At 43.9% G+C, this 21,561-nt stretch overlaps 1 protein-coding gene and 1 non-coding gene across 3 annotated transcripts in view; one reads left to right on the top strand and one right to left on the bottom strand.

Annotated features, from left to right (window-relative positions):
* Positions 1-16,435, top strand: part of Slc39a9 (solute carrier family 39 member 9) — a 52,364-nt gene extending 35,929 nt beyond the window's left edge. Inside the window, exons 3-7 of one of the 2 annotated variants that reach the window (XM_075948449.1) lie at positions 3,775-3,975; positions 6,720-6,788; positions 9,516-9,601; positions 10,833-10,967; positions 12,532-16,435. In XM_075948449.1, coding sequence (XP_075804564.1) covers positions 3,775-3,975; positions 6,720-6,788; positions 9,516-9,601; positions 10,833-10,967; positions 12,532-12,762 — 722 coding nt within the window. In that variant the 3' untranslated portion in view covers positions 12,763-16,435. The remainder of the gene's footprint in view (positions 1-3,774; positions 3,976-6,719; positions 6,789-9,515; positions 9,602-10,832; positions 10,968-12,531) is intronic. The other variant, XM_075948450.1, reaches the window with a different exon arrangement.
* Positions 16,436-18,583: 2,148 nt separating this feature from the next.
* Positions 18,584-18,658, bottom strand: Trnag-ucc (transfer RNA glycine (anticodon UCC)). The gene has a single exon. It is a non-coding gene; the product is annotated as a tRNA-Gly (tRNA).
* Between the last annotated feature and the right edge of the window lie 2,903 nt (positions 18,659-21,561).

Raw genomic sequence — 21,561 nt, 5'->3', positions numbered from 1 at the left:
CATATCCTGCCAAGACAGGGTAAGATACTTTTGAAAAGTTCCTTGCCTTTAATAATGGTATGTCAGTTATGTTAGGCCTTAGCCAAAATTGGTTGACTCAACATTGCAAACGAGACTTTGGGTGATTGCCCAGGTAGTCAGTTGTCTCTGTCAATTGTTGCACATTTTGGATATATCTCATTTGTTAAGTAATATTTATTCCCTTCTCAGATCTTTGACAGAGTTGAAGATTATATAATTATAGTTACTCTCTACATTATTTTTTTTCTTTTTTTTTTTAAAAAATCTTTATTTAACTTTATTTTATGCACATTGGTATAACGATGTCAGATTCTCTGGAACTGTAGTTACAGACATCTGCGAGCTGCCACGTGGGTGCTGGGAATTGAACCCGGGTCCTCTGGAAGAGCAGTCACTGCTCTTAACCACTGAGCCATCTCACCAGCCCACTCTCTACATTATTTAGACTCCTTGAGATAGAATGTTTAGCAAAACTTTTGTTCTCTATATTGTTTGTCATATTTATTATTTGTTATTATTGTATATAGTTGTATTTGGTTTAGTTCTGTCTTATTTAGACAAAAAGGGGAGATGTAGGGATAAGTCCCGCCCCTAAGGGGGCATGGTCGCCTCGGGCTAATGTTTGTCTATAAATTTGGCGAGTGTGCTCCCAGCCTTCTCTTCTGCTTTCCTGGTCTCCGCAGGAACGGTGGTTCTATAAGTCTATTTCGCCATTAAAGCTATATATATTTTTTTACAATCTGTCTGCATTCATTTAACGCCGTTACACTCTTGCAGTTCAGAAACTGTTAAAAGGACCAAGGTTTCCTCTGGGACTCAAGGCATTCTCTTAACTGTGAGCCCCTGCAAAATAAGAAACATGTTAGGTCTTTCCTAGTGTACAGTAGCACAGAGTAAACGTTTGGAAGATAGTATGGAACAGCAGTTCTCAACCTGGGGGTTGAACGATCCTTTTGCTGGGGTTGCGTATCAGATATCCTGTATATTAGATATTTATATTATGATTCATAGCAGTAGCAAAATTACAGTTACGAAGTAGCAACAAAAGTAATTTTTTGATTGGGGGTCACTACAGCGTGGGGAACTAACTGTATTAAAGGGTCACAGCATCAGGAAGGTGTTCAATTGCTGTGAACAGACGCCCTGCCCATCCAACTCTTACAAAGGAAAACATTTCATTGTAGCAGCTCACTTACAGTTCAGAGGTTCAGTCCATTATCATCATGGTGGGACATGGAAATATGCAGGCAGACACCTGATGGAGAGGTAGCTGCTACATGTTGATATACAGGTAATAGGAAGTAGATTGAAACAGCATAGGAGACCTCAAAGACTATCCCACAGTGACACACTTCCTCCATTAAGGCCACATCTCCCAATAGTACCACTCTCTATAAGATTATGGGGGCCAATTACATTCAAACTACCACAGGAGGTTGAGAACATTTTCTATACTATGGAAAGATGAGATCAAAGTCAACTGGAAACCCAAACACCAAACACTGCCATTCAGTGTCTTTTGACTGTGATTCAGGGTGGCATTTCATGTGCTCTGATGGATTTACATAGCCCTGCCCCATAGCTCTGTCCCCTGTAGCATTTGTGGCCTCTCTTGTGCTGTCTCCACTGGGTCCTACTGCGTTCAGAAGAAGATGGCTTGTGTTCTCCGTCCCAGTGACCCCCCTGTCACAACTTAGCCTTTACCCTTACAGCTTCATGAACAGCTCACTCAGGGAATTGGGTCTTTTCTCACATTGCCTGGCCTTAGAGGATTTCTGGAACTTTGTTGCAAACCTTGATCAAATAAAATAAACATAAAAAAAAACAACTAGAGCCAGCCATGGTTGTATGTATCTGTACTCTTGGTGCTGGGAGGGGAGATGTTGGAGGATAGAACATAGGTAAACCTATCCCGGGGGCATGCTAGCCAGTCACTGTAGTCAAAATGACAAACTCCAAGCTCAGTGAGAGACCCTGACTCCAAAAATCAGATGGTGTGCCAATCAAGGTGACTCAGCAGATGAGGGGACTTAGTGTCAAGCTAGATGGTCTCGGGAATTTGATCACAGAACTCACATGGTGGAAGGAGAGAACTGACTTCCTCAAGCTGTCCTCTGGCCTCCACATGCATACACACAGTTGAGCACATGCATGTATAACACATGCACGCACATACAAAGATGTTTGGCCTTTGTTATGGGAGTAACCAGTCATTTTTGATTGGATATAAGACCTGCAAGAGATGGAACCTATACTTGACGCTGCTAGAGTGCCCACAAACCTGAGACTAGGTAGGTCATGAGCCTAGGGGAAAACCTGCTGCTATTCTGCTAAAGGATCATGGAATAAAATGACTTGTAGTGATATACTGCTATAGCCATAGTGGAGAGCATGGCTGAACCCTCATCAGAGAAGCTTCCTGCAGTAAATAGAAATTAACGACAAGACCCACAACTGGACAATGTGCAGAGAGTGGGAGACTTTGAAGCACTTAGTCCTAAATGGGATGTCTTCATCAAAGTCCTTCCCTCGGGACTCAGGGATCTATGCAGAAGAGGCAGAAAGACTCTAAGAGCCAGAGATGATAGATGACTCTAAGGAAACACCGTCTTCCAGACACAACAGGACTGATGCCCATATGAACTTACATATGAACCCACAGAGGCTTGAACAAACTGCACCGGTCCAAACCAGACAAGTCCCAGCACTGAGAAGGGGAGTAGATACAAAGTCTCACCTATACCCATAACCAAGAAGCTATTTGCAATTGAAACCTGCTAGGATAGGGACAGTTAATTTTCTTCAATGGAAACCAAGTAGATCAACCACACTTCAAGGCAGGCCACATCCCCAGGAGTAGTTTACTGAGATAAAATGATCCTATGGTTTTTTTGTGTGTGTGCTTTTGTTTGTTTTGATTTGTTTTTGTTTAGGTATTTTTTAGTCGTGTTGACTTTCTTTTCTTTTAGTCTGTTTTGATAGTTGGATTTTTTGTTTTTGTTTTTTTGTCTTTTTGTTTACAGAGAGAAAAAATATAAAGTTGGATGAGTAGGGAAGAGGGGAGGACCTGGGAGGAGTTGCAGGAAGGGAAAGAATGTAATCAAAATGTATTATATAAAAATGTTAAAAAAAAAAAAGGTTGGTCTTTTATGTTTCATTTATGTTTGAAGTGTCAAACACATAACTATAAATTGGAATAGCCTTTGGTTGATTATTAGTGTCCCAACCACATTGATGATCTAAATTTAAATGGAAGGATATGACTCCTGTGTGTGTATGATTACTCACTAATATTTTATGAAAGCTAAATGTTTTCTATCCTGTTTGCTTTTTATTTGTAAATGTCATATCAACCTAGGTATGAAAATGTGAATTTGCCCACAGTTGCTTTCATTGCCACTGTCCTGCCTTCATCTGGTTTCATCAGTGTAAAACCCTGTGTGCTTTTTAGGAGACTGGCATGAACTTCTCAGATGAAAAGGGAAGTTTTAGGTTTGGGGCCCTTTGAAATGTGACTGCATTCTTGTATGGTGATTTGCTTCCATGTCCAAGATTTTGAGTTGATATGCAGTCAGAAGGTCTGCATACCAAAAAGCAAAAGGCATTTGGGAATGTTTTCATTATAGCCTTTTAACTTAAGGAGTTTATGGTTGCCTCAGTTTCAGTATAGGAATTTAGGTATCTTTGCAGTAAATTAAGTAGCACTTAAAACACAAATGGAAGCTATTACATTTTGTGGTTTGTTTGCTCCAGGAAAACACCACCAAGCCAGTGAAACAAAGCAGAATGTGATTGCATCAGACAAAGCAGCAGAAATACCAGTTGTCCATGAACATGAGCACAGCCACGACCACACACAGCTGCATGCCTACATAGGCGTGTCCCTTGTCCTGGGCTTCGTGTTTATGTTGTTAGTGGACCAGATTGGCAGCTCCCATGTGCATTCCACTGACGGTGAGTAGCTCTCAGGCTTTGGGGGCTGTGTGGGCACTTGTCAGTCTGCACCAGTAGCCTTAATTGCAAACTTGTTTTCCTCAAGTGTTGTGAAGCTAGTAAGTTGTGGCATGGCACAACTGTTTATTGATCTATCGACCCTGCTGGGCTTAAAGCAGTGGCATTTGGGTAAGAGTCTAGGGTAGAAGTCCTTTATCTCTTCTGTGCTATGAAACCCTTAGGCAGGCTAAAGCCTGTAGCCCACTTATTGGAATGTTGATCTTTATAAACTTAGTACAGAGCACTACAGAGAATTCAAGGCTATCCTTATCTACATACTGAGTTCCAGACCAGCCAGGAGATACACAGTGAGAATTATCTAACAGCTAGCCAACCAACAAACAAAAACCCCAAACTAACCAACCAAACAAGCAAAGAACTTGATAGTGAGTAAATTATTATCTGCTTATTAGATACAGGGAGGAAAGAAGTAAACAAAGAAGTTTGAAAGTGCTTTGACCAGATGATCAAGATCTATGAAGCCAGCAGTCTGCTTTGGTGTAGCTCAGGGAGCCGTCAGACCAGCCTCCTACAGCTAACTATGTTGATGCGCAGAATTGAACCCAGGCCCTCTGGAAGAGCAGCCAGTTCTCTTAACTGCTGAGCCATCTCTCTATTAACCCCCTACCCCAATAAAAGAATTTTAAATTATATAGGCCTCCTCTGTTTATATAACCCAGGCTGGCCTCAAACACAGCCTTCTGCCTTTGTCTTCCAAGTGCTAGGATTACAGGAGTATATCACATACATAGCTCTGGTTTTATGTATTACTAAATGTCAGTAAAAGTTAATTCACTTGTCAACATTATGCTGAACTTCAGTCTCTTCCTGTAGATTTATAACAACCATTGTGTCCTCTTGCTTGATTAAAAAAAATTACATGGCCAGGTGGTGGTGGCGCACACCTTTAATCCCAGCACTTGGGAGGCAGAGGCAGGCGGATCTCTGTGAGTTCGAGACCAGCCTGGTCTACAAGAGCTAATTCCAGGACAGGCTCCAAAACCACAGAGAAACCCTGTCTCAAAAAAAAAAAAATTACATGATTTTCCATGTGTGTGTCTCTGCACATGAGGGTCCCCGCATAGGCCAGAGGAGTTAGATCCCCTGGAGCTGGTCACAGGTGGCTATGAGCCATCAGATGTGAGTGCTGAGAGTAGAACTGAACACCTCCCTCCTTCCTCTCCCTCTCCATGAAGTCTAATTTGTGTTGCACAAATACTCTTGGTTGTGGGGTGTGGAGGCTGCTCTGGAGAGTAGTTGACCTACTAGGGATCCACTCTAAAGGAGAACGGTCTCTTTCTCTCCTAGCAGCTACCAAATGCCAAGAGCTCCTTAGCTAGGGCTGGATCTTCATGCCTGCCCCCACTCCCACCCCTGTGTTTCCCATGAAAGCAGTACCATCCCCAGAAAAAGGAGTTATAAAGCAGCATTGGGTGCCCAGTGCTGCATACAGTACGTGAGACATGTTAGACGGGAAGAGGAAGAAGGACAGAGTGCACTGGTTACAACTGGCCTGGGATGGAAGCAGGGACATCGTTTTCTCTCTCTGAGGTGGGGATACGGAACCTCTGCAGCTACACAGAATGTTAGTTGAACCAAGAGACAGTTATTTTGAGCTAGGTTTATTCTCTGATCCCTTCTTGATGGATGTGATCCTAGGATTTGACTTGGATCTAGGTTTTGGGCCAATACTCTGGGAAAGTTAATACTTGCCCAGAACTAGAGATGAGGAGATTTAGGGAAAGGGGGGTGAAAATGTTAGAAAGTACTAGAGAAACTGTGTTAACTGGTCTAGATACTAAGAGCTACTATGGACCTAGGTGATGCTTAGCCTCATGCCAGGTGTGGTGGTTCTGATTTGTAATCAGAAGCTAAGCCAGGGAAGTCACAAACCCAAGGCCTGCATGGTCTTTAGAGTTAGTTAGGGCCAGTCTGACACTTAGTGAAACTCTATCTCAAAATTAAAAAAAAAAAAAAGTAAAAAGGAGGCTGGGAATTATAACTCAGTGGACTCAGTGGAAGAGTGCTCAGATGCATGGACAAGGCCCTGGGTTCAGTTCTCAGTCCTGAAGGAACAACCTACGTAACAACATGGTTGCAGCTGACCTGAGCTGGTTAACGGTACAGCGGAAGGGTAGTGCTACAGGTGCCTCTGATGGGACGGGCTAAGCCGAGTTTGGGGAAGTAAGAAAAGCAGTGGGCAACTGTAGTAACTTGGTGAAAGCTCATGCTAGGGTGGTCGCTGCGAAATGGAGAGGGGATGAGAGCAGAGTTGCAGGTGGGTTAGATGAGCCTGCAAAGAAGTAAACAGAGGCCAGAGAGCACTTTCTGCAGACTGAGGAAGTTCAGGCAGTTGGGGATTTTACATTTCAGGAATTTATCCAGGAGTTCCCACACGCCCATCTCTTTAGTGCAAGGAGAACATCTAAGTATTTGAAGTAGAAAAAAAAAACAATGAGAAAAAAAATCTACATCAAAGTTTGAAATCTGAGCTTTCAAAATACTTATCCAGCTGGATGTGGTCTTGTATATTCTTAATCCCAGCACTCAGGAAGCTGAGGCAGGGTGATTTTGAGTTCAAGGCCTACAAGGGCTGCACAGTGAAACAGTAACAATGACAATAATAACAAACAGACCATCTCCAGACAGATGTCTCTATTGCTTTATGTCATACCACTTTGTGATTCCTTCTCATTCTCATGTAGATCCAGAAACAGCAAGGCCTAGCAGTTCCAAAATTACCACCACGCTGGGGCTGGTTGTCCACGCTGCAGGTAAGTCAGGGTTGCAGTGAATGCTCTTGGGGGAGGGTGCTGAACAAAGCCCTCTAGCTTGAGCACGGCCCTGTTATCTGTGTTTACAAGCTAAGAGCGATTTCTGTATTTTTTTTACATACACATATTAAACCATAAATATGTATGTTGATATAGGTATATACTTATTTATTTATTTATTTCAAATTTTAGTGGCCTCCTTTAATGTGATTTCTGTATTTTTGATACCTAAACACAAGGTATAAGGTGGACATGGGGCACACACCTGTAATCCAAGCACTGAGAAAGTGGAGGCAGTAGGATCACAAATTCAAGATCAGTTTGAGCTACTTAGCGAGTTCAGGGTTAGCCAGAGCTATATATCCGGACCCTGTCCAAAAGAATCTGGACTGTAGCTCAGTGGAAAAACATCTGTCTAGTGTGTGAATGGCTTGTGTTCAAGCCTCAGCACTACCAAACAGAAAGGATATTTCATGTCACTGGGAAACTATGCCATTTAAAGTAATACTGCTGCTGTTTGGAAGACAGCTGTACTCATATGTTTATATGCCACCTGTGGCTTGATTTGTACAGTAGTGACAGAGTTGAGTAGTTACAAGAGACCAGGTATTTCCTGCCTGGGCTTGAAGTTTGCTGACCTCTGCCCTGAGATCTTTCTGGAGAAGAGCTTGGGCATTTCAGCACCAAACAGCTCTGCTGCCCCATGTAGGCTGAGGTCTAAGCAGAAGACTCAGCATTGCTGATGGGACTTGCTTTAGTACCACAACCCAAACCTAGACCCTGATGGTAGGATTCTGTCAGAACCAAATAAAGGCGTGTGAAAAGTAGCTCACTCCTAGCCTGCTGTTTTCTGCTTTCTAACAAAATTCACTGATGTCACCGATCCAGAGGCAGTGGGACCTGGGAGAATGGAGCCAATAAATGCAATAGACTAAAGTCTCATGCAATAGCCAACTTTCTTCAGAGCCCCAGGCATTTTACTCTAAGGGTAAGAAAGGTTGCATGGGACTGGCGAGGTGACTCAGTTGTTTAGAGCATGTACTGCTCTTGCAGAGGAGCTGAGTTCAGTTCCCAGCACCCACAGCAGGCATTGCAACTACCTCCAACTCCAGCTCCAAGGGGATCTGATACTGTTGGTCCACACAGGTACCTAGACACACTTACACACGTACACATAATCTAAAAATAATAAAAATATATCTTTTAAAAAAAGGAAAGGTCACATGAATAAAGTTCTCATGAATTCAAGCTGTATACTGTTGTAGGAGCAGCGGGCTATGTTCCTGGTACCCAGCCGCCCGCACTGCTAGCTTTATACCCGAAATAATTACATGGAAACTGTATTATTTTAAACACTGCCTGGCCCATTAGTTCCAGCCTCTTATTGGCTAGCTCTTACATATTGATCTAACCCATTTCTAATAATCTGTGTAGCCCACGAGGTGGCTTACCAGGGAAGATCTTAACCTGCGGCTGTGTCAGGTGGGAGAATCATGGCGACTGCCTGACTCGACTTCTTTCTCCCAGCATTCTGTTCTGTCTACTCCGCCTACCTAATTTTCTGTCCTATCAGGCCAAGCAGTTTTCTTTATTAGTTAACCAATGAAAGCAACAGATAAGATACAAGACCTACCTCCATCAGTATACAATTGTAAGGATAAGCTGCACATGACAAAAGCATGTTTTTAGAGACATAATAAAGGATAAATGTTTGAGAAGCAACAGCAAGCAACAATGAGCAATCTGAACTCACTCCTATCTACCACACTTGGGAAGAGCGCAAAAACTTTACATTCCAAGAACAATTTTGTGTTTGGAACCAACTGAGGTCACAAGACTTTTGTCCTGTTTTCTTGGCAGTATTCTCAAAGCACTCAGAATTCTCTTCATACAACTCCATTCCTAAACTGTGTTTCCACACACCCATTCAGCCAAAGTCCCTGTGCTGGCCAATTTTATGTCTGCTTGACACAACTGGAGTCATCTGAAAGGAAGGAGCCTTTATTGAGAAAACGCCTCAGTAAGATCAAGCTGTAGGGCATTTTCTTAATTGGTGATTGATGAGAAGGGGCCAGTCCATTGTGGTGGTGCCATCCTTTGGCTGTTGGTCCTGGAAAGCAGGCTAAGAAAGCCTTGGGGAGCAAGCCAGTAAGCAGCACCCCTCCATGACCACTGAATCCGCTCCTGCCTCCAGGTTCCAGCGCTGCTGGAACTCCAGAACTGACTAACGTTGATGAACAGTGATGTGGAAGTGTAAGCTGAATAAACCCTTTCCTCTGCAAATTGCTTTGGTTATGGTGTTTCATCACAGAGATAGCAACCCAAACTAAGGCAGTCCCCATCCCACGTGAATCATCTGTGTTGAGGCCTCAAGCCTTGAAGACAGAAAGATGCTTCCTTTGAGATTCTTTAGCACGACTGTCATTACAGTTTGACTCATCAGTACTTGTCTGTGTTTCATACCTTCTTTTTAACAATAAAAACAGCTAACATATGGACTACTCAGGGCCAGATGCTAAGCTCTTTGCTAAGATGAATGTTCTTTCATTTTTCACCCTCACGAGGCCCTAAAAATGCATGTTTTGCCCCATCTTAAAGATGAAGTTCAGAGAGGTTGAGTAACTTCCCTAGAGCCAAGTCCAGCTCTGCTTGGCTTTGAAGCCCATGCACCCAGCCCTGCACTTGTGTCCTTCATAGCATCTTCTCTTTCCTTGTCTCCAAATTTAGCGGATGGTGTAGCTCTGGGAGCAGCAGCTTCTACTTCACAGACTAGCGTTCAGTTAATTGTGTTTGTGGCGATAATGCTACACAAGGTAAGCCAAGATTGGGTATTGAACATATTTGTAATTAAAATTTGTCTTGGTCCTAGAAGTATTTCTGATATATGGGGTTTTATTTGTTTTGTTTTGTTTTTTAGTTGTTGGTTTTTCTTTTTTAGCTTTTAAAATGTATTTATTTTTGTGTGTGTGTACATGGTCATACACATGTATGACCATTAGCGTGAAGTTTGTTTTCTCCTTTTACGTTTGACCGGCTCCTGGGGTTTGAACTCAGGTCTCAAGGCCTTCGTAGCAAACACTTTGACCCATTGAGGCATCTTGATAGCCTTTTTTGTTTGTTTGTTTCTTAATTGCTATCTATTTAACAGAATTAAATATGTCTGCTCATAGCTAATTTTTTTACTATTATTTTCTTAAAATCTTATTTGAAGGGCTTTATTTTTTGTATTATCATATACACAAAGGGATAAATTCTTACTGATTTCCATTTTTAAATATTTATTTTATTATGTATTTTATGTATATGAGTGCTTTGTCTGCATATACCCCTGCATGCCAGAAGAGGGAACAGGATCCCATTATCATTGATTGTGAGCCACCATGTGGTTGCTGGGAAGGGCAGCCAGTGTTCTTAACCACCAAGCCATCTCTCAAGCCCTCTTTTTTTCTTCCTTCCTTCCTTCCTTTCTTTCTTTCTCTTTTTCTTTTCTTTTTTGGTTTTTCGATACAGGATTTCTCTGTTTTTTCTGTGTAACAGCCCTGGCTAGCTCTTGTAGACCAGGCTGTCCTTGAACTCACAAAGATCTGCCTGTCTCTGTCTTCCGAGTGCTAGGATTAAAGGCGTGCACCACCACCACCTGGCTCTCAATTTCTATTTTTCATAGAATTTTTTTCACATAGCTGAAGAGATGGCTCAGTGGGTAAAAGTGCTTGCTGAGCAAGTCTGACAAGCCCAGTTCCCCAACGTTGTCCTCTGGTCATCACACACACTGGTGCACAGGTGGCTACATTCACACACATAATAATAAATAAAAATTTAAAAATTCCAAATAATTTTCTGTACAGTTCTACAAGATGCATATATATGGACACACACAGGCTTATCTTGTGAGAACACTGATTCCTAAAAGGCAAGCTTGCTCTTGGTGGGATGCCTAGGTTTCTGTAATGAGCGTTCATATTCAGATGACACCGCATGTGTTTCTTGAGATGGAAGCAAGCCCTATTTGCCAAGTGATAATAAGGGCTACTTTGTCATTTCCAGGCTCCAGCAGCATTTGGGCTGGTTTCCTTCCTGATCCATGCTGGCCTGGAGCGGAATCGAATTAGAAAGCACTTGCTGGTATTTGCATTGGCAGCACCAGCCATGTCCATGCTGACATACTTAGGATTAAGTAAGGTAAGTGTGAGCATCCCTTACTGTACGGTCATGTACCTAGTTCCCCACATAGATATAGATGTAAAGTCTGCAGCACGTGAACTAATGGGACTGAGAGCTATGACTGACCCAACACAAAACCATAAACTTACTGAAACATGATGCAGCCCTGATAGTTTCTTCTCAAATACAAGTATCTCTTCACTGACTGCTGTGCTTCAGAACCTTCCACAGGAAGCATGGCAGTACATGCTGTGTCTGGGACAAGGTGTGAAGTTTTAACCAATGGCCTGGGCGCACAGATTTACTCTTTTTAATAGAAAAGACTGTGGCTGGCTGTATAAAGATTAGCAAATGATCACAGGTATGGTGGCACATGTCTGTAATCCCAGCACTTGGGAGACTGAGGCAGGAGAGTTCAAGCCTAGCCCAGGTTATATTATGAGACCTTGTAAATCAAAAACTACAAACCCAGATTACTGAATGTTGTGGAGTAGTACTTTAACTAGGCAAAGATGTTACATTTATTTATTCTGCATTTGTTTAACTATGTAAAGATGTGTTGCATTTGTTTTATCTTGCTTGCCTAAGGAACCTGATTTATCTAATTAAAAACTGAATGGCCAATAGCTAGACAGCAGAGGGATAGGCAGGGCTGGTAGGCAAAGAGATTAAGTAGGAGGAGGAATCTAGATTGGGGGAGAAGAGAGAACAAGGGAGAAGCCCCAGGCCAGCCAGCCACAGAAGCAGCAGGAGCAGGATTGAAGGAAAAGTAAAAAGCCCCAAAGTAAAATGTAGATGATGAGAAACAGGTTAAATTTAAGTTGTAAGAGCTAGTGGAACAAGCATACGATAATTAATAATAAGTCTCCATGTCATGATTTGGGGACTGCTGGTTCTAGAAAGCCTGCTACAAATGAATGGGATACATTTTAAATGTTGTGAGGGCAGCTATTGCGTACTTCTGTTGTGTTTTGTTTTTGAGACAGTGTCTCTCTGTGTAGCCCTAACTGTCCTAGAATTCTTAATGTAGACAAGGTTTGCCTCAAACCCAGAGATCCGCCTGCCTCTGTTGCATCTTGATTAGTCTGTCTCAAGCACCTGGCCTGGTACATAGAGGATACTTATTAAATGTTAGAACTAATGAATTATGACTAAAATTCTGAGATTCATCTCAGACATAAGTGAAACCTCCTAACCAGCACTTGAAAGTGGCTTTGAAAAGCAGCTGTTATTGATACAGCTTTCATTTCACAATGGTAAGAGTAAATTTTAAGTGTTCTTCCTGCAAAAACACAAGCGTAGATATTAATTAGCTTGATTTTTTTATTTTATTCTTTTCTCAAATCATAGTATCTGTATAATGAAAATTATGAATTTTAAATAAATTTTAAATCTGTGATTGCATGTTGTCACTGGTGTTCTCAGTCTTTTATTTGAGACCTCCCCTTGAATTTTCTATCTCAAGATGCCTCCATGTACCAAGCAGCACCAAGCATAAATAAATACTCAGATTTAGTTGGGACATCTTCCTGTCTCCAACTTTGATGTGACTTTTTTCCTCGTTCTCTCTTCTAATTCACAGAGCAGCAAAGAAGCCCTTTCAGAGGTCAATGCCACTGGAGTGGCCATGCTGTTCTCTGCCGGGACATTTCTTTATGTTGCCACCGTTCACGTCCTCCCTGAAGTGGGTGGAATGGGGCACAGCCACAAAGCTGACTCCACTGGAGGGAAAGGCCTCAGCCGCCTCGAGGTGGCCGCCCTGGTTCTGGGGTGCCTCATTCCACTCATCCTATCAATAGGACACCAGCATTAACGTTCAGGTTCCAGCCTCAGTCCACGGCCATTGCCATCCAGGAAGAAGAGCAAGCGTGGGACGCCCCTCACTTCCTCAGTGTCTCGTCTCACCTTGCCCATCTCCACCGTGTTCCTAGAGTCCGAGGGAGATGAGGGTCAATCGTGGAGAAGTGGAACAGCGCGTAGCAGGAACATTATAGTCAGACAGACTTTGTGTTGTCTTTTAGAGGGACTTTGACATATTGAGTTTTGATGTTTCTCTTAACCCTATTCTCAGGGAAGATGGAATTTAGTTTTAAAGAAAAGTGGAGAACTTCATACAATGAAATAGTAATTATGACAATACAGTGTTCTGTAATTAAGCTAAAGTTTTTCCCCTTAGTGTAGAGGCTCTACCACTTTCTCCGTTGGTTTTTAACATGGGTCTCACTGTCTCTGACTGGTGCTTTAGCATCTGTGCCACACACCTTGAGAGAAGGTGGCAACACTCACCCTCTTGATGCTAAAGGTGATGGCAATTAATTTGAGGTTAGAGTAAGGAAAATAAGGGCAGAAGACACAAGCTGACTTGTACCTGAGAGAGATGTCCAGCGAAAGATGTCTAGAGTCTTGAGCATCTCCTTTGCACGTGCCTCCCTAAACAGAGCCTGCCCTGCCAGTAGAGCAGTGAAGGTGGGGCTGGCTTTTGAAGAGGGTCCGGTATCTTACAGCATTTTCCTGAAGTAGCCTTTGCAGGGTGCCTGTCTGCAGCACATTCTTCCCGAGGAGCCAGGATCTGTTCAGGCACAGCTTTCCTTCAACAACAGCGTGATCACAGTGAATTAAGGGATGTTAAATTTTCCAGGAATTTGGCTAGTAACTGACATCTTTGTAGTAGCCTTTTATAAAGTAACACTATTACAAAGTATGTTGTCCTTTTCTGCTAAGTCAGTGCTTCTCAACCTTCCTAATACTATGACCCTTTAATGCAGTTCCCCATGTTGTGGTGACCCCCAACCATAAAATTATTTTCATTGCTACTTCATAACTGTAATTTTGCTACTGCTGTGAATTGTAATGTAGATATCTGATATGCAACACCTGTGGGGGTCACAAACCCACAGGCTGAGAACTGCTGTTATTTCTTTTAGCAGCCGGCAGTCCCTCTGGCTGAGTCCTTGTCCTCTGCTCAGCTCCTGTGCAGGAGCAGCAGGAGCGTCAGGAGGGAGTGTCCGCTGCTGGCCTCAAGCTCCTGTAATCATGTCAGTGTCCGCTCTCCCCGTGCTGTGCTCTTTCCTGCCCGCTACCTGTGTGCTGCTCACTGCTCCTGCTGATGTCAGGACTGGTGGGAGATGACTTTTCATCAGGACACCCACTTCTGAACCATGATGATAAAGACAGCCAGCACTGTCCCTATTCTTCATTTCCTTCAAATGAGTTACCTTGGTGGCAAATACCACTTTTTCAAGCCCTTAAAAATGTCACCTCCTCATGTGTGAGTTGACATATCACTAATACTTTGATAATTTAAGCAGTGGAGACAGAGAAAGTATTCAACAAACGAAGGTGATTTTTCCATGTTTGCCAAAATCTGCCTAAACCCTGTTTTGTCAGACAAGTGTATAATACTGTATTAATTTATATTTTCTGTATCATGTCAAAACACTTTACATAAAGAGAGAGCCAAGACTAGTTTCTTCAGCGCAGTGGCTCCAGTCATTTGTATTTTTAGGACACTGCCAGCATGCCTGTGGTTTCCTTTTCTCTCCTAAACTGTCACCGGGGCAGCAGCTGTGGAATTAAACTCGCAAGCCCTCTGCTGGCCACAGTGAAGAAAGTTAGCAGAAGTGCGGTTTTGTTTGGAGGCTGGTAGCCATTGCAGCCCACGTAAGGTGACAAGGCGTGCAGTGTGGGAGCTGGGTGACTCCTGATGAGGCAGCAACAGCTAACTTGGGAAAGGTCTGGGCTCATCAAGTCCTTCCAAAGTTTCTAGAAACTTCACTGTGTCAAGTAAATAGCCAATTTCTGTGTCTGGTTTGGTTTGAATCGAAGTAACCTCTGTCATCTTACTACATGTAGTAGTCAGGGATTGTTGCGCTGGCCAGAGCCTCTTTCACTCAGCAGTGCCTTGCCATCTTGCTTCTAAGCTTGGTTAGAATATCTTGCTGGGTTGGGCCTTGGACTCTGGCAAGGACTGAACCATCAAACTGCTAAATTTGCTCCCCACCCCCACCTCAGTGGTAATGAGCCTTCCAAAGCTGGGGCCCTTCGCAGGTCCTGAGCTGCTGCCTGGGAACCACTCATCCCTTCCCTGGACATCAGGCTCAAATAGCCATAGAACCTTAATAGGGGTCCAATGCATTTTAGGCAGCAGGAACCATGCTGTAGGGTAAGAGCCTCTGTCTAGGGAGGGAGAGGTTGCTCACGGGCAGGCAGTGACCTCAGAAAGGCCACCTTGATGTTCACTTTCCAACGTGTTTCTGTCATTTTCCTCCTCAAAACTCCCTCCAGAGGTGTGGATGCCTTAATGCGATAACACATTTGAACACATTGGTGATGCTTCGGCTGCTGCCGTGATTACCAGTGGAGTTATGGGCTACCAAAGAAGTACTACATAAAAAGCATGGGCCATCCTTCCTCATAACCAAAGCAGTCTTAATTACAATTGGAGCCCCTTTCTCTGGGAGACATGGATGTACTTCAGATTCCAGGCATGCTGCTAAAAGGCAACTCTAAGTTGAAAAACACTGATCCACTCCCCTCACTGGGCCCGCAGTGTCGTCAGTCTCCACGTCAGCAGAGCAGCGGTGTTCCTGTTTGATTCTGCTTTTCTGTCTGTGCTGTTGCCAGCGTGTGTCTTACAGGCAGACATTCTGGCCTGGAACACCAGCAGCTGGAACAGTACCGAGGCAGTGTGTCTCCCCATTCCACCCTAGTCTTCAAATTTCTCAGTTAAAGACAGCCAGGTCGGCCTGCTCTGGGGTTTTTGGATTATTAGAGAAAAGAAAAGGTGCCATTTCTTGTAGAAAGGGGAAAAAGATTTTTTTTAAAAAAAAAAAAAAACAGTCTGTCCCTGACTGGTTCTCTTTTTCAGGGGTTAGAACTAGGAGGGGCACACCAGCGACAGAGTGTGTTAAGCCCTGAAACTCATGGTAGTGAAGTTGTGATCATGGGAACTGTATGTCAGCAGCACAAACCAGAGCCCCAGACTGTTGCAGCCCAGGGCCACACCCTCGGCAGCCGTTCTACAAGAGAGGCTTGCAGCAGCACTTCTGCGCAGTACAGATGGGCCTCGGCCCTGAAGAGCACTGGTGGAGATACTGTACAACGACAACCTTTCTGTGCTCGAGACATTGCAGTTCAGCTCGGGAGCCCCGCAGGTGTGTGGCTGCAGGGACAGGACTGGCAGACCACGTAGTGCTGCTTTAGATGTGCTCGGTCCAGCACAGCTGCTGAACAGACTGGCTTTGTCCGCTCTTTGTCTGGTGATGTCTTCCTGTAGGCCGGGAGTCTGAGGGTGTGGTGACATCACAGTTCTGGTCTGGTGGCCTGAATGGTGATTTCAGATGTTCCCTTTTCTGGATCCTTTGTACACATAAATTCATTCCATGGATGGCTGCCTTATAATTTTGTCTCTTTCCACTTTAATTGTGAATGGTTTCAAAATTGCTGTTTTTTGATTTGTTTTATGATATTAAATTTTTATTAGTGCACATCTTATGTGAATGGTTCTTTATTTATACAATGGCAGTATTTGTGTTTGGCAACCAGGCCTGATGCAGATTTGAAAACAGGTGGGTAGTCAGGATGGCTCAGCTGGTAAAGACACCTACTGCCAAGCCCAGTGCCCTGGGTTCAATCCTGAGACCCACATGGTGGAAGGAGAGAGCCAACTCCTATGAGTGACCTATGATCTCCACATGTGTACTGTGGTATGTGTGCCCCACCCCCATAAAAACAAAAATATAAATATTTTTAGGTAATGGTAGGTTGTAAAGGACAGAAGAAGGGTACCCTTTAGACAGAGGAGGAAAGAGGGGAAATGAGGAACCCTGAATGCCGCTGCTCCAAAAGACAAACCCAGTGGTAATCATCTCCTCTCTTGCTGCTCATTAGCAGATATTAATTTATAAAAGTAGCTTTTCCAAAAGAGAAGCAGGCAAGTGGATCATTATCTGCCCCTTCCAAAGGTTAAGGGTGTTATATGAGCATATAAATGCTCTGATCAGTTGTGTCTGGAGAAAGATACTTAAATGGAATTGCTGACATTTGAATTAGGCATGGGGGCGGTCAGGCGCAGGCATGCCTCAGTCTGGAGGGCAGAGAACAACTTTCATGAGTTTCCTCCTCTGGGTGGTTCGGACTTGGGCTACCAGGCTTGCTTGACAAGCCACAAGCACCTTTACCCACTGAGCGATCTCACTGGCACATGGAGTTGTTTTTTTAAGTTGTATTTATTAGTAACATGTTTATTGTATTTATTAATGGCATGCCCATGCCTGTTGACTTAGCACTGTAGAGGCAGAAGCAGTTAGGCTGCCATGAATTCAAGATGGGCTAAGGAGTGAGACCCTGTCTCAGCAAAGCCAACCAAACAACAAAAACGACAGGCTCTGGGATGTAGCTCAGTTGGTAGAATGCTTGTCTGGTATGCAAGAGACCCTGCATGTTCAGTTTCCAATACTGTATGCAGCAGGGATGGTGGCTGGTGCCCGTAATTCTAGCACTCAGGTAGAGGCAGGAGGGTCAGAAGTTCAGGGTCATTCTTCACTGCATAGTTCAAGGCCAGCCTGGTTTGCATAAGACCCCCCAGCTCAATAAATCATATATTTAATATATCATTTATAATATATATCATATATATAAGTGTACAAAATATTAATTTCATTATGACATCTGCCTACAGATAATATGATGCACTTTAATCATATTAATCCCTTTATTGCCCTCTGTTTTCCCTCCTCTCCCTTTTCTGCTGGCTCCTTCCCAAACTGTCTGCCTTCTTTTGATAGGGTCTCACTATGTAGTCGGAATTCATCTGAAACTCACTGTGTAGACCAGGTCAGCCTTGGATTCAGAAGTCTGCCTCCTTTGGGGAATAAAGGCAGAGTCTGGGATTGAGGTGGGTGATCTCTTTTAAATTGAGATCAGAGCTGAGATAATATGTAGTATTTGTTGTGTGGCTTATTGCACATAGCACAGTGATCTCCAATTCCACCTGTTTCCCTGCAAAGGTCGTAATTTTGTTCCTTAGGACCAAATAATATTCCACCATGTGTACATGGTGTAAGAGTTCCTTCTGTTTCTGTGTTGCTTTCATTGGAGAATGAATAAAGAAACTGCCTTGGCCTAGTTGATAGGACAGAACTTAGGTAGGAGGAGTAGACAGAACTGAATGCTGGGAAGAAGGGCAGAGTGGCAGATGCCATGGATCTCCTGCCTGAGATGGACGCTGGTTAGAATCTTGCTGGTAAGCCACAGTCACAGATTAATAAAAATGGATTAAATTAAGATATAGGAATGAGCCAATAAGAAGTTAGAGCTAATGGGCCAGGCAATGTTTAAATGAATACAGTTTCTGTGTGATTATTTTGGGTGTAAGATAGCCAGGCCGTTCCTCCTGTTACATATGCATACACATTTTTTTTCTTTCTTTTTTTTTTAAAAGATTTATTTATTTATTATGTATACAGTGTTCTGTCTATCTGTATGCTTGCTGGCCTGAAGAGGGCACCAGATCTTATTACAGGTGACTGTGAGCCACCATGTGGTTGCTGGGAATTGAACTCAGGACCTCTGGAAGAGCAGTCAGTGCTCTTAACCTCTGAGCCATCTCTCCAGCCCCCAAAAGGTGGGTACTGTGCATTGGCCGGGAATCAAACCCGGGTCAACTGCTTGGAAGGCAGCTATGCTCACCACTATACCGTAACCAATGCCGCCACATTTTCTTTAACCATTTATCTGTTGATAAGTGGCTAAGCTGATTCCATAACTTGGTTCTTCTAACAATTGCCTACAGTGATATTTTGTTTATGTTTTAACAAATAAAGCCAGCTTTTAAAAATTAAATAAATAATGAAAATTTAAAAAGATAAAAACCAGCAAAGAGGACACACTACTTGTGGTCCCTGCCGCCTCTTAGAGAAGTGGAATCTGAAGTCAGGGAGTTAGCATTGTACCCTGCCCTCACTTCTGGGAGAGCGAAAGATGCTAGCCAAGTAGCTAGCAGTCCTTACTTTGTGTTATTTCTTAGGAAGATCTGGAGTTTAAGGCCAGCCTTGACTACATGGGATCCTGCCAAGGGGAGAGAGGGTTCAGAGAAATATAAAATTCTAGAGATAGGTGGGTCATATCAGTGTCCCCTGCCAGGCGCTGTCCTGCCTGGTCGCCATATGGGTGATACATGGATGGAGTAGCTGGGGAGTTCTGGGTCTTTTCATTCTAGTGATTGGGAGATGTTCCTCTTCCCATGCCTGCATTCCTGTCTCCCTGAATTACTGACCAGGGACTAAAGTCTTCCTTGTTCCACACTCTGAGCAGAGTCCTGCTTCACCCTGGCAGACTCACCCTGCCTCTGGCCTTTCCCCAATGTTCCTGTTCTCTCTGCTCCTGGGCTATAAAAAAAGGCATGTCCTAAGAGTGACCCTGCCCACCACCCTCCTCTGTGCATAGACCACTACCATTCTCATCAAAATGTGTGCCTGTGTGTGTGTATGTGTGTATACTATTTTATTTTATGTGCGTGAGCATTTTGTCTGCATGCTTATATGTGCACAATGTGCTTGTCTGGTAACCTCGGACGACCAAAGAGGGTTTGGATCCACTAAAACCAAAGTTAGGGATGTTAGTGAATCATGTCAGTGCTGGGAATCAAACCCAGGTCCTCTGAAAGAGCAGCAAGTGTTCTTGACCACTAAGCCATCTCTCCTGGCTGTGGTTTAGCTGGATCTTCTGGGCTCAGGATAAAAGGTAGGGGCAGAAGAAGCATGCCTTTTTAAATTCTCTTCTGTTGCAGCCCTTGTCCTACAAGATTGGGTATGTTTAGGGGATTATCCTGAATGTTGGTCATAGACAGATTTACTCAGTACTTTGAGAATCAGAAATCAACCTTGGGGGACTTGCACCAACATCCCAAGCTAATATGGTGCTCAATAGTGGAAGGCCCTCTCCCCACTTAAGGCTGGGTCTCACTGTGTAGCCCAGGCTGGCCCTGAATTCATGATTCACCTGTTTCAGCCTCCCAAATTGCTGGGACTTCAGATATGCACCACCAAACCATGTGATAGGGCCCCCTTTTGATATGTGAGTTCTAGAGGGTTTCAAAGTAACTTGCCTTCGACCTTTTTATTGAGTGAAGCTGGAACTAACACTGGTGCCTATCTGGCCTGCTGAATTTTGTATTCGGTTCTAATGAGGGACCAACTCCCTGGATCTCCCTCGGGGATGTTTTAGGAACATGTAAGATTATAACAATAAATGGCTTATGGCTTTACTAGCCAAACTCAACATATCTACCAAGACCCAAATAAAATACCCATCTTCTTAGAAGCTAAATTGTGGGGGTGGGGGTGGTGTGTGTGTGTGTGTGTGTGTGTGTGTGTGTGTGTTTGAGACAGGGTTTCTCTGTAGCTTTGGAGCCTGCCCTGGAACTAGCTCTTGTAGACCAGGCCTCGAACTCACAGAGATCCGCCTGCCTCTGCCTCCTGAGTGCTAGGAGGCATGTGCCAACACTGCCTGGATAGAAGCTAAATTAATATATGTATTTTTATCCACCTAGCACCCTTTAAGAGGCAGCAGCATATGCATTTCTGAGAAGTCTGCTGCCCAAGTGCTGCCCTGGGGTCCCCAAAGCCCATATTAGTGCTGGGAAGTGGCAGGACAGCAAGGTGTTCCAGCTCCCCCAGAAACATCGACCCTGGCATCCTTGGGTGTGAGCACCTGTGGGCAGTTAGAGCAACAGGCCGCCTGATGATGAGAACAAGCTGATCTTTGAGACAGTTAGAGCAACAGGCCGCCTGATGATGAGAACAAGCTGATCTTTGAGACTGGTGCAAGGGAGCCTGCCAGGGAAATCTCTAACGGGGGCCGCAGAGTGGCCTCAGGTGGGCATGCTCTGGGCAGGCAAGCCTTCCTTCAGGGCTGGTGGGGACCAGTCTTCCATGCTCTGATTTGCCTCCCCTACCTTCAACTTTTCCTGGCTTTGTCCTGACCCCTAGTGCATGCACCCCACATTACCTCCTGCACTGCTTAATTTTAACAACCTAGTATCACCTGGGAGGAAGTCTCAGTGAGGAATTACCTAGAGCAGTAGGCATGCCTGTGGAAGACTGTCCTGTTAATTGATGGTGGATGGGTACCATGGGCTAGGCTCTGGCCTGTGTGTGAGTAGAGAAAGCTAGCCGAACACCAAGCAAGCAAGCGATTATACGCTCTGCTCTTGGTCATGGATGTGGTGTGATTGGCTGTTTGCATTCCTGCCTTGACCTACCAAAAATGGATTGTAATTTGGAGTTAATTATAAGCCAGGTAAAGGGGGTTGGAGAGACGGCTCAGTGGTTAAGAGCAGAGCCTGCTCTTCCAAAGGTCCTGAATTCAAGTCCCAGCAACCACATGGTGGCTCACAACCATCTGTAATGAGGTCTGGTGCCCTCTTCTGGCCTGCAGGCATACATGTAGACAGACTATTGTATACATAATAAATAAATAAATATTTTAAAAAAAAAGCCAGGTAAAGAGTTTCCTATGTTGCTTTTTGTCGAAGTACTTTTTTCACAGAAACCGAAACGAGACAAGGACACATCTCTCCAAGGTTACTCTGGAGGCAGCCAAGCCTTGCACA

The sequence above is a fragment of the Microtus pennsylvanicus genome, chromosome 14 (genome assembly GCF_037038515.1).
Source record: "Microtus pennsylvanicus isolate mMicPen1 chromosome 14, mMicPen1.hap1, whole genome shotgun sequence".
In the NCBI taxonomy this organism is placed as follows: domain Eukaryota; kingdom Metazoa; phylum Chordata; class Mammalia; order Rodentia; family Cricetidae; genus Microtus; species Microtus pennsylvanicus.
The sequence above is the reverse complement of the archived record's forward strand: the minus strand, read 5'-3'. Positions and strand labels throughout refer to the sequence as shown.